The sequence below is a fragment of the Bactrocera latifrons genome, unplaced genomic scaffold, assembly GCF_001853355.1.
Source record: "Bactrocera latifrons isolate USDA-ARS-PBARC rearing strain unplaced genomic scaffold, ASM185335v1 scaffold_614, whole genome shotgun sequence".
In the NCBI taxonomy this organism is placed as follows: Eukaryota; Metazoa; Arthropoda; class Insecta; order Diptera; family Tephritidae; genus Bactrocera; species Bactrocera latifrons.
This window is the reverse complement of record NW_017537284.1, coordinates 56745-69069: the sequence shown is the minus strand read 5'-3', so window position 1 is coordinate 69069 and position 12325 is coordinate 56745. Positions and strand designations below refer to the sequence as shown.

Genomic DNA, 12325 nt, shown 5'->3' with positions numbered 1-12325 from the left:
ATTTTGGTATATTTGGAAAATCAATATAAATTTAAAGAAAAACTCTATTATTATTAACCACGCATAAGATAATAGTGCACGATTCCGATTACTTTGGCGCAGGGGTAAAAAAAACCGAATTTCCGTATAAATGGGGTATGTCCGGATAGGGGATTAAAAGTTCAAAAATATGCATTAATAACACAAGGTATTTCTCTATCTTCCATTAAATTTATTCACGTTTTTCACTCTGTATACTTAAATATACACTCTAAACATTGAAATAAGTTCACATTTCAATTTTATTTTGTAATATTTCACCTAAATTTATTAACTTAAAAATCACTTAGAGAACTCGGCGTTGCAAAGGTGAGACTGTTTACAATTATGAGGAAAACGAGCGTTGTCACATCTTAAACATCAAATATGTAGGATACTTAAGGATTTTTCTTTGTTTGTTTTTTTGTGTGATTCTTTTTTCTACATTAATTATAATAAAAAATACTTTCTAACATTTTTTAAGTTATAATTGAGTTATGAAAACTTTTTCTACATATTATACATTTTACATATGGTATGTATATGTATAATATGTGATTTATATTTAATAAACCCATATAATTAAAACTCTATGATAATATAGTATTATAAAATTTATATAATATCATGTCGGGATGACTGAAGTACTTTCGCGGAGTACACCTTTCTGCGTTAAAAATAAAAAATATATTGAGTTTTTGTTATAAAAGGGGATAAAGTGGTTATATTTGTTGGTTCCCATGCACTCATATTGAACGAAAATTTGAATTTTCGTACTGTACTAATATACTTTACACTTTATTACGTAATATTATTATATAATATTATTTATACAAATGTATATACAATATTATTATATAAAATTAGTAATACATGTATATAATATTACTTATTTACTTAATAAATTAAAAAAAAAGATATCCATATGCATGAATAGAGGAATTTTTGCAAAAAAGAGGAATTGCAGCGAATTGCCTTATCATTACATGGCGGCGCTCCATTTCGTAGTAATTTTTGGTAAACAAACGAGTGTAAAATGTAATTTTTAAAATGCAGATTTTTTAGGTAAAAAACCTGCTAAAAGTGTAAGATATGGAGTTATTTACAAGTTTATAATGAAATTTAATTAATTTGAAGTAAAAAATGAGAATAAAGTGTGTTTAATGTGGTGAAATAGCGTCTTGAAATGTACGAAGTTTGCGAATTTTTGAAATTTAAGGTCGAATATCTCTTAAACTAAGCATTGTCGGTACCTATAGCCCTATATATTTTTTAATCAGGAGGACTTCCTCTTTCCAGCGGTACAGTCAGATCGCGGTGCCAAAGAAATCGGAATTGTGCTGATAATAGTGTGCGAAAAAGTTAAGAATATTGGAAAAGTGGATAGCGAACTGTGCGTTGTTTATTTTGTGGAATCTAAAAATATTAAAATTTGTTTTTGGTAATATCTTCTTCTTCTTGATTGGCGTAGACACCGCTTACGCGATTGTAGCCGAGTTAACAACCGCGCGCCAGGCGTTTCTTCTTTTCGCTACATGACGCCAATTAGATATTCCAAGTGAAGCCAGGTCCTTCTCCACTTGGTCCTTCCAACGGAGTGTATGTCTTCCTCTTCTTCTGCTTCCCCCGGCGGGTAATGCATCGAATACTTGCAGAGCTGGAGCGTCTGTCTTTTAATTCGCTGAACTATGTCAATGTCGTCGTATATCTCGTACAGCTCATCGTTCCATCGAATGCGATATTCCCCGCGGCCAACGCGCAAAGGACCATAAAGCTTTCGCAGAACTTTTCTCTCGAAAACTCGCAACGTCGACTAATCCATTGTTGACATCGTCCAAACCTCTGCACCATATAGCAGAACTGGAATTATGAGTGACTTATAGASTTTGGTTTTTGTTTGTCGAGAGAGGCTGACATTGTTGGTGGTGTTTACGCTGGTTCCAAGATAGACGAAATTATCTTCAACTTCAAAGCTATGACTCTCAACAGTGACGTGAGTGCCAAGTGGCGATTTTTTTTTATTGTACAGTCTGGAAAAAGCAGAACTAACGGCGCGGGTGTTGAGGCGGATGATATCAATATAATCTGCATACGCCAGCAGCAGTATACTCGTATAGAAGATGGTACCTCCTCTATTTAGTTCTGCAGCTCGAACTATGTTCTCCCGAAGCAGGTTGAAAAAGTCGCACGATAAGGAATCGCCTTGTCCGAAACCTCGTTTGGTATCGAACGGCTCGGAGAGCTCCTTCCCGATTCTGACGGAGCTTTTGGTGTTGCTCAACGTCAGCTTACACAGCCGTATAAGTTTTGCAGGGATACCAAATTCAGACATCGCGGCATACAGGCAGCTCCGTTTCGTGCTGTCGAAAGCAGCTTTGAAATCGACGAAGAGGTGGTGAGTGTCGATTCTCCTTTCACGGGTCTATTCGAAGATTTGGCGCATGGTGAATATCTGGTCGGTTRTTGATTTTCCAGGTCTGAAGCCACACTGATAAGGTCCAATCAGTTTAATGACGGTAGGCTTTAATCTTTCACACAATACGCTCGATAGAAACTTATATGCGATATTGAGGAGGCCTATCCCACGGTAGTTTTCGCAGATTGTGTGGTCCTTTTTTGACGATTGGGCATAGCACATTTAAATTCCAATCGTTGGGCGTGCTTTCGTCCTACCATATTTTACAAAGAAGCTGATGCATGCTCCTTATCAGTTCTTCGCCGCCATGTTTGAATAGCTCGGCCAGCAATCCATCGGCCCCCGCCGCTTTGCTGTTCTTCAAGCGGGTAATTGCTTTTCGAACTTCTTCATGGTCGGGCAATGGAACGTCTGCTCCATCGTCATCCATTGGGGAATCGGGTTCGCCTTCTCCTGGCGTTGTGAATTCACTGCCATTCAGCAGCCTGGAGAAGTGTTCCCTCCATACTTTAAGTATGCTCTGGGCTTCCGTGACTAGATCACTTTTGGGGGTTCTACAAGAGTATGCTCCGGTCTTGAAACCTTCTGTRAGCCGTCGCATTTTTTCATAGAATTTTCGAGCGTTACCCTTGTCGGCCAGCTTATCAAGCCCTTCGTACTCACGCATTTCGGCCTCTTTTTTTTCTGTCTGAAAATGCGTCCCGCTTCCCTCTTCAACTCTCGGTATCTATCCCATCCCGCACGTGTTGTGGTCGACCGTAACGTTGCCAAGTAGGCAGCCAGTTTTCTCTCCACTCCTCCACTGCACTCCTCGTCGTACCAGCTGTTCTTTTGTACTTTCCGAAAACCAATGGTTTCAGTTGCAGCTGTACCTAAGGAGTTTGAAATGCCGTCCCACAATTCCCTTATACCGAGTTGTTGACGAAAGCTCTCAGAGAGCAGGAGTGCAAGTCGAGTAGAAAAACGTTCGGCTGTCTGCTTTGATTGCAGCTTCTCTACGTCGAACCTTCCTCGCTCGGGCGAATCTTGTCTGCAACAAGAAAGTGGTCCGARTCGATGTGCGGACCTCGGAACGCACGCAGATCTAGAACACTGGAGACGTGTSTTCCGWMTATCACAACATGATCGATTTGGTTGGTGGTTTTTCGATCCGGAGACATCCAGGTAYCTTGATGTATCTTCTTATGCTGGAATCTAGTACTACAGATAACCATATTTCGGGCCCCGGCGAAGTCTATCAGCCTCAGCCCATTTGTGGATGTTTCCTCGTGGAGGCTGAACTTACCGACCGTAGTGCCAAAGAGACCTTCTTTGCCCACCCTGGCATTGAAGTCGCCAAGCAGGATTTTGACATCGTGGCGGGACCAGCACTCATAAGTGCTTTCCAAGCACTCATAAAAGGCATCTTTGGTCACATCGTCCTTCTCTTCCGTCGGGGCGTGGGCGCAAATCAGCGATATTTTGAAGAACCTCACTTTGATGAGGATTGTGGCTAGACGTTCATGTAAAAGAATCATTTCTGGCCACTCCCAAGTGAATGGCGATCAGAGAACTTGCCTCACTTGCGTGAACTTCTACACATGACTCCATCCTCCTTTTTTTAATATACTTGCACATAATTTAATTAGCAATATAAAAACATGGGTCAAATGCGCAAATAAGTGTAAATTAAGCCGGCTAATATGCATTAGCGCTGTCGTCTGTCAGGGCTATATGATTTCATGTTCCAAATGTTGTACAAAATTTATAAATTAAAAAACAAATTTAATAACTTGGTAAATGTTCAGGAGAGCGGCTTTTCCGAAAACGTGCACCAATTTTCACGGGAAATGTCTTAAAATTCGTGGTTTTAATTCCAATTTACGGATATATATGGCGCGTTATCTATTTTATGTTTTTTGCAATAAAAACAATAAAAATAGTACGATTTTGCATATCACTCGATTATTGAGAGTATCGATAATTCGAAAACGATCAATGCATGAATCAATAGTTGCMATTCGGATTTACAACAGCGATGCCATAATTTCGAACATAACCTTGCCATTTTAATTGAAGTGAAGTGATTGTGAAGTTTTTTATATTTTTATAAAAATAACATAAAAATCAATTCAATATTGATAAAATAATCAACATCAATAATTACGTGTATATATGATAGAAAATATATTTTTAACATCTAAACACGTATTAAGTGTAAAAGGGAACTTTTAATTTCGGGAATTACGATGTTTTTGTATTAAAACAAAGAAAATATTGTTTTCAAAGGCACGCGCCATACATATTCGTAAAGTAGAATTAAAAACGAGTATTTGAAGACATTTCCCGTGAAAATTTGTGCACGTTTTCGGAAAAGCCGCTCTGAACATTTGCCAATAACTTGAATAACTTTTTAGGGAAAAATTTAGTATACTGTCCCACGATTTAGGGATTAGAATGGGTATGGTCGGATAGAAGAGATCCTCCAGATCAAGAATATATATAGTTATAGCGGCAGGAAGCTTAAAGTTTTCGAGATATTCGCGTTTAAAGTTGAAACTCCATTATTTTAATTACGTATTACAGAAAATTAATTTTTCACTTATATTTTTCACTTTTATGTCCACTAATAGGGCCCATACACGACACACATGTGCGTTGGATCTGTGTGAATTCGCTTCGCCCATAATCGACACACAAATTCATTTTGCGTTCGTTCTTCACACAGTAAACATGTGCCACAAGCAAACGGAACATTTCTTTCTTTATTTCTAATATAGCCCATTTATTTGTATTTCGTTAATAAGTTATTCAAACTTTTATTTTTCTTAATTCTATTTTTATATTTATCACTTTTCGTTTGCCAAATTGCTAATTAATTTTTTTATAAGATTCATAAATTCTGTTACGAAATCTTTATTAATGGGGTAGCCTGCTTTAGCAACTTCAAACAATCGATTTTTTTTTTGCTTAAATCTCGTTAAAAATTATCTAAGAACATGTCCCCAAAGTTAAAGATGAGAATTCAAAATATTATCCAAGCTCGAAGGAAATAGTTACCGAGCGTCTAGCAGATATAATGAGATATATAAAAAGCAAAAACTTTGACCCGCGATTTCTCGGTTTTTCATTTTTACTTTTTTTCTTATTTGGCGGCTAAACGTCGTATGAAATATGGGGCAAAGTTTATTATCTTTGACATTAAAGTATCTTCTATTTAAACTATAATAAATAAACCAAGAAAAGCCACGTTTGAACATATTTTTAAAAAACATTAAGTAGTCCAAGTTCCTTTGGACAAAAAAAAAACTTTTTTTAAATTTTACACTTTTTTTGGAATTTCCTTGGTTTAATTAGAAGATAAGTTATTAAAAAACATGAATATTTTTGAATTTCTTTTTTCCGAAAGAAATTGTAACCTGCACCCTGCCTGGCGTTCGAAAAATGCACATGCAATTGTTTCCCAAAGCCAGAATATCAAAGATTTCGTATCCAAAAATTTTTGAAAGATGTTCAAAAATATGTAGCTATAAAGCCTAGAAATTTCACTTGAATCAATTATTTCTGTCCCTCCCAAAAAAATCTTCAAAAAAAACGAATTTTTGAAGCCTCTAAAGCAGGCTCTTAACACTTGCTGTGTTCGTCCGCGATTTTCACTGTTCGGCGACAAGAGAGAAATGAGATTTTTTGCGGACACAACGCCATACATCAAACATTTTCGCGAACATGGATCGGTACGCGAACAAGCCCATGCACGAGTAAACCGCATGCGCACAAATACCGATCGAACACACTTCTGTGTCGTGTATGGGCACTTTAAAAGCAAAAAATATAAGTGAAAAATTAATTTTACATCGAGAAAATACGTAATTAAAATAGTTAAAAGCAAAAAATATTAGTGAAAAATTAATTTTACATCGAGAAAATACGTAATTAAAATAGTGGAATTTTTGATCTGGAGAATCTCCTCTATCTGATCATACCCAATCTATTCCCGAAATCCTGGGACGGTATACTAAAGCCGAACCACATTTGGATTTGACAATTTGGTAAATGTTCAGGATAGCGGCTTTTCCAAAAACGTGCACMAATTTTCACGGGAAATGTCTTAAAATTCGTTAATTCCAATTTACGAATATATATGGTGGGTTACCTATTTTTATGGTTTTTGCAATAAAAACAATAAACATATTACGATTTTGCACAATATTTACGCTACAAATGACATCACTGTTCGAAATTCAATTGGGCACTAGTGATACAAGCAGTGATCGGTTTCGAAATATCGATACCCTCGATATTCGAGACTGAACGAGAATTGATAAAAATGCGAGATACATTACACTATGTTCGTACAGAAATTGAAATCATTTTGAATTACATTTGTATGTTGTGGAATCTAAGTCGTTTGGACCGACAATGTGTGTTTTCGCTTGACAACTATCAAAAGCGACATTCTCTTGCTCTTGCAAGATTGCACGATGACACAAAATGCAAAAATCCTATACTGAAATACGCAAAGCCAAGAGAGCACCCATTGCAGAATCTATTGATATATGAACGGCTGATTCGGTTAATTTATTGAGAATGACTATTGTGCATTGTGAATTAGAGCACATTTTGCATATATTATTATTAAAAAGCTGTAACAAATCTTATAATTTAATTATAAATTACAAAATATATTTAAAACTTACCTTCCTCAACAATTCAAGGACGAAATATGTCTATATGTTTGACAGATATCGTTTGACAGACTTCACATGGACGAAAATGCAAGTTTCCTGCGAAAACCAGTTTTTCTCACAAAAACATGTTTTCGAAAGTACAAGATTTAGGGCGGAAACCAGTTTTCCCACTAAAACATGTTTTCATTGTCGGTCCGAACATACTATAAGCAACTTAAACACGAAAAGGTTAAAAATAAATMAATTTTACATAAATTTCGTAAATATAATGGATCAAAGTGAACATATATTTTTATTAGTAACTAGATAACCCCGCAGCTGTTGTTCTGCGTGTAATTATGTGTTTTGAAATAAAAAGAAAGTTAAATTTATCATTTCATTTTTTCTTCAATGTAACRTAACTTGATAAAGATCATTTTTTGGTTTCTGTTCCGGTGTACAGAAAAGATGGTTTTCCAACTAGTGAGGACGCCACGTATATCTGGACGTGTGGAAAACATAGCAGTTCCAAGTTTATGCCACATACTATGTGACTATCCTTGTGGCCTGTTGATTGTCATCTCAAATGCAATTTTTACTGGAAACGGAATACGGATCACTGACGAAAGTTCAGAAACAACTCGTAAATGTTCATTTTGTTGTTGACGGTGTTTCCACTGGCTGTACTGTATCCTCTGGGTTGAAATACACTCTTTTGCCTATCTCCAAATTAACTGCGAGACGCACAACAGTCGGAAAACGTTCATACGGTCGATACGTGAACCTATCTATAAAAAATGCGGAATGTGCCTAATAGCAAGAATATACGAGTGTGTATTCCTATCGTAATATTTATTTGAAAACTTCAAAATATCAAAATTAAATTATGTTAATAAGTTAGAACCAATGAAGATTTTTTTCAGACAAACACCCGGACAAAGGACTTCAGACAAATTTTACATGTGTGCAACACATAAATATTTCACATGCTTGAAAGCAGTTGTGCTCGTCTGTTTATTAATAATTTTTATTGAAAGATACGTTCTTATCCTAATGAAAAGGCATTTAAGAACGTCTGGCTGAGAACTAGCACAGCAATAAAACGGTTCTATGTGTCTCATTTTTTCAAATAAACATTTTGGAAACCCACGGATATGACAGCAAGAATCAAAATTCTCGCAAAATATTTCCTCTAATTTTTCGAGGAAGTTYATAAAGTCTGCAGGTGGTTTGACCAGACTGCAGTCGTTATATTCTTTTTCCATAGAAAAAAGAAAACGAGAATCAGTTTCTTCTTCAAAATGAGGTATCGGACTCAAACAACTATGAAGTTTTAAAAACTTTGAATATATATAGCCGCAAAAATAAACAAATGAATTTTGTTTCAGGAAAAAACTTTCGCTCAAATCAATTTCCGCGATCTCATTATTTTGAAGTGGTTCTCTGGGCGGTCTTGGCAATCTTTGAAAGTTTTGCCAAGAAATATCATTAATCAAAGCGTCGTTGCAAACGCTTTGAAGGGCGCTAGAACTGAGAGCTTCCCATTCTTCCCTAGGCTAAGGCCCCAGAATTTTCGGAAAAGACATGAGAACGTGTACGGAGTGGTTCTCACGTAATTTCCGCCCCTTCTACGAATCGGTCCGAAATAATGTTCAAGTCTGTCTTGACAAAGATTTCTTGTCCTAATATTTTCGAATCTTTTGGTGGACAAGATCTTCTACAAATGTCGTAAACCTTTTATGATTAGAAGCCATCCTTTAATAAATCAAAAGGTATTCGTGATGTCATGACCTAAACTATCGTTGACTTTCAATGGTTTAAAAAAATTCTCGGCTTCTAAGAGAAAGTTTATTTATTTTATTTTTTATTTTATAATCATTTATACAATATAATATTTATTATATAAATACATGAAATCGGAGCACTGGTTACTAGGCCTTCAGCCGCCTTATTAATAGCTTAGGTACTATAATTGTGTTAGTTAGTTGTTAGTGTGTTAGATGTATTTTAGTAAATTTCTATCTTTTAAAAATTTATATGTAATCATTACGTTTTTATCTGAGGGATTTTTTAATGCTTGTGCTAACTCAATGTTGTCAGAGTAGTGTGTTGTTGAGTGGATCACTGGGCAGTCCGCTAGTATGTGTTGAATTGATACGGAGTTGTCACAAAAAGGTCAATTGGAACGGGATTTTCCCATAAGTTTATTCGAGTGAGTTAGGATGGTGTGCCCGATCCTGAGGCGAGTGTATGCTTTGATGGCGCTTATTTTCGTGATGGGCCCATACAAGGTTGGTATTCTATCTGGGTTGATGATGGCGTAACTATGGGTGTGTAGTTTCCAAGCATTTAAGTTTTCTTCGAGCCTCTTGTGTTTGATGTCTTGTCTCGAAAGATAGTTGTAAGTAAGAGCCGGTATGTTTTTAACACTTTTGGCAGCGGCGTCAGCGAGGTGGTTGCCGGGTATTCCCACGTGGCCCGGAATCCACATTATTTTGATTTTTCTCGGAGCGCTGATCACGAGAGACGATTTTGCTTATTATCGGATTGTAATTAGATAACGACTTAATGGCTGAGATGCAAGACTTGCTGTCGGTGCAAATGAGATATTTAACATTGTATTTTTTTGCATGCTCGACCGCCTTCAATATGGCAGATGTCTCTGCTGAGAAAACCGAACACATATGAGGAAGAAGCCAGTTGCAGATTGTATTACCTGTGTTCGTGACCACGGAAAAGGAGGTGTATTCGGATGATTTCGATCCGTCTGTGAAGATCAATTTCCAGCCATTTTTTTCGTATTCATGCTCCAATGAAGGGCCTTTACTTTTTTCCTCACAAACAGTGGAAGAGAATTTTTTTTTGCAAAGATACCGCATTTTGTTATTGCTGAAAGAAATCTTGGTAGCCTGGTACGCCTCAGCGAAGTAGCAAAGGCCTTGKTCAGCGATGAGTTTGTGCTTTCAACCGCTTTTGATAGCAGTCGGTGGGTTGCGTCTTCAATCATATTTTGTACACTTGGTAGACCTGACTCCGCAAGAATGATTTCAATTGGTGATGTTGGAAAAGCTCTGAGGCTACGGCGTAACGCGCAGTGGTATGGGGCACATATAAGCTTGATGTTGTTCTTTGAACTTCGTCCGTAAAGCGGAAGCGCATAGTCGATCTTTGAAGGAAGAAGTGATCTGATAACACTGATGATCGTATTTGGATGTATAAACGAGTATTTTGACGAAAGATATTTTACAATGTTTAATCTTGATTGCAAAGAGTTTCTAATGTATTTACAATGCGAATTAAAGTTATACATAGAGTCAAAAACTAATCCTAGAATTTTGAATTCCTTTGTACATTCTATGTTAGTGTTGTTAAAGTAAAGTTTTATTCCGCTGCAATTTGTTTTTCTGCATATATGGAGGATATGCGTTTTTTCTAGTGATAGCTGTGCACCGGAAACTAGCGACCATTCAGAGATTTCATTGAGGACATTGGAAAATGTATGTTCGGCTGCGTTGAGGTCGAAACGATTGGTGTAAATTACGACATCATCTGCATACATTTGGTGCTCGATTCCTTTGTGCGTGTTTATTATTCGACTTATCTCATCAAAGGCAGTGATGAAGAGGAATGTTGAAAGTGGCGAATCTTGCGACGTGCCGTTTGAGAGTGGAAGTGTGGAGGAGAAGAATCCATTAACATTTACTTTCAATTTACGGTTGGTGAGAAAACTTTTAACGAAATTCAACATTTGAGCGCCGATTTTATCAAAGGCTTTTTTGAAATCTAAGGATAATATAGATAAATGATTCTTACTGGACAGAGCGTTGCAGATGGAGTGGTCGAGGTGGTGTAATACATTTAATGTGCCTTGGCTTCATTCCTCTGGGCGTACCACGACAGCCGGTTCGCAATTATTTTTTCGAAAAGTTTGCCTAAGCATGGTAGGAGAGAGACTGGTCTATAGCTGTCGATATCTGTTCATTCTTTATTGGGTTTAAGAATAGGGATTACGCCCGATGTCTTCCAAAATTGGGGATTAATGCCGCTGTCCAGTATTTTATTGTAAAGTTTGACGATTCGTTGCTTGAGCTCAATTGGCATGTTTTTGATCATAGGGTAAGATATGTTATCTAAACCGGGGGTTTGCCGCTTACTCCGGATAGGGATTCAAACTCATCTAATAGAACACTGGAATCGATTTGTTTTGCTGAGGGTGACATGGATGGAGACATTGAGGCGTTTTCTGAAAGTGTGGATGATTTGAGGGCTTGAAACTGAGTGCTGAAATTGTTGTCAGAACTGTTGTTGGAAAAATGGTTGACAAATTSTTYTGCGATATCTATTGGGTTGTTTAAGTGACCTGAAGGCAAATTTAAGCACTTGATTGCTGACGTGGTGGGCGAACCAGCTAACGTTTTGAGGTCAGCCCAGATTTGTCTCGGATTGGAAGAAAGATTGATTTTGAGCGTAAAATCGTCGAGACATTTGCGCTTGGCTTGTTTGACGGCTCGACGAAGTAGGCGTTGGCTTTCTTGAAGCAAATGAGTTTTTCTAGTGTGCGGCATTGTTTGTAGTCATACCACGCAGTTTGTTTTTTTGTTCTTAAAGAAGCTAATTGTTTATTCCACCAAGGGATATTTTTAGAAATTTTTGAATGATTAGTTTGGGGAATGGAATCGTTTGCTGCTGAGCGAATAATTTTCGTTATTCGAGCGGTTTCCTGGTTGGGATTTACTGCTGTTGGGCTTTTGTCACATTTAGCTCTGCAGAGAGTTTGGAATTTCACCCAATTTTGGTTTAAAGCATTTGTTTATTGGTCCCAAGTGTACTTTTAGTATTATGGGGAAGTGGTCACTTCCAAGTAAGTAGTCTAGTATGTTCCATTCACATTTGGCGGCGAGCGTATCTGTCCACAAAGTAACGTCAACATGAGAAAAAGTGGAGAAAGTTGAAAAATGGGTGGCTGAGCCATTGTTTAAGGAGATTAAGTTTGAGGCAAGGATTACGTTTTCTATGTGTTTTTCTCTGGAGTTTACTGTCGTTGAATCGTTGAATATCGGGCTCCATGCATTCAAGTCACCGGCCAAGATCATTGGGGAAGGAAATTGACTGGTTATTTGCATGATATCGTTTGTGGTAAAGTGTTGGTCAGGTGGAATATATAAGCATATTACGTGAATTCTTTGTGTTAGAAATATTTCAATCGATAGCACAGCCAAGTTTGACTGGATATGTTTCACTTTGT

At 37.1% G+C, this 12325-nt stretch overlaps 1 protein-coding gene across 1 annotated transcript in view; it reads right to left on the bottom strand.

The window, feature by feature from the left end:
- Positions 1-6640: 6640 nt before the first annotated feature.
- The window catches only part of LOC108975122, a 29630-nt gene continuing 23945 nt past the window's right edge, over positions 6641-12325 (bottom strand). The window contains exon 2 of the mRNA XM_018943424.1: positions 6641-6720. Within this exon, the coding sequence (XP_018798969.1) occupies positions 6641-6720 (80 nt within the window). The remainder of the gene's footprint in view (positions 6721-12325) is intronic.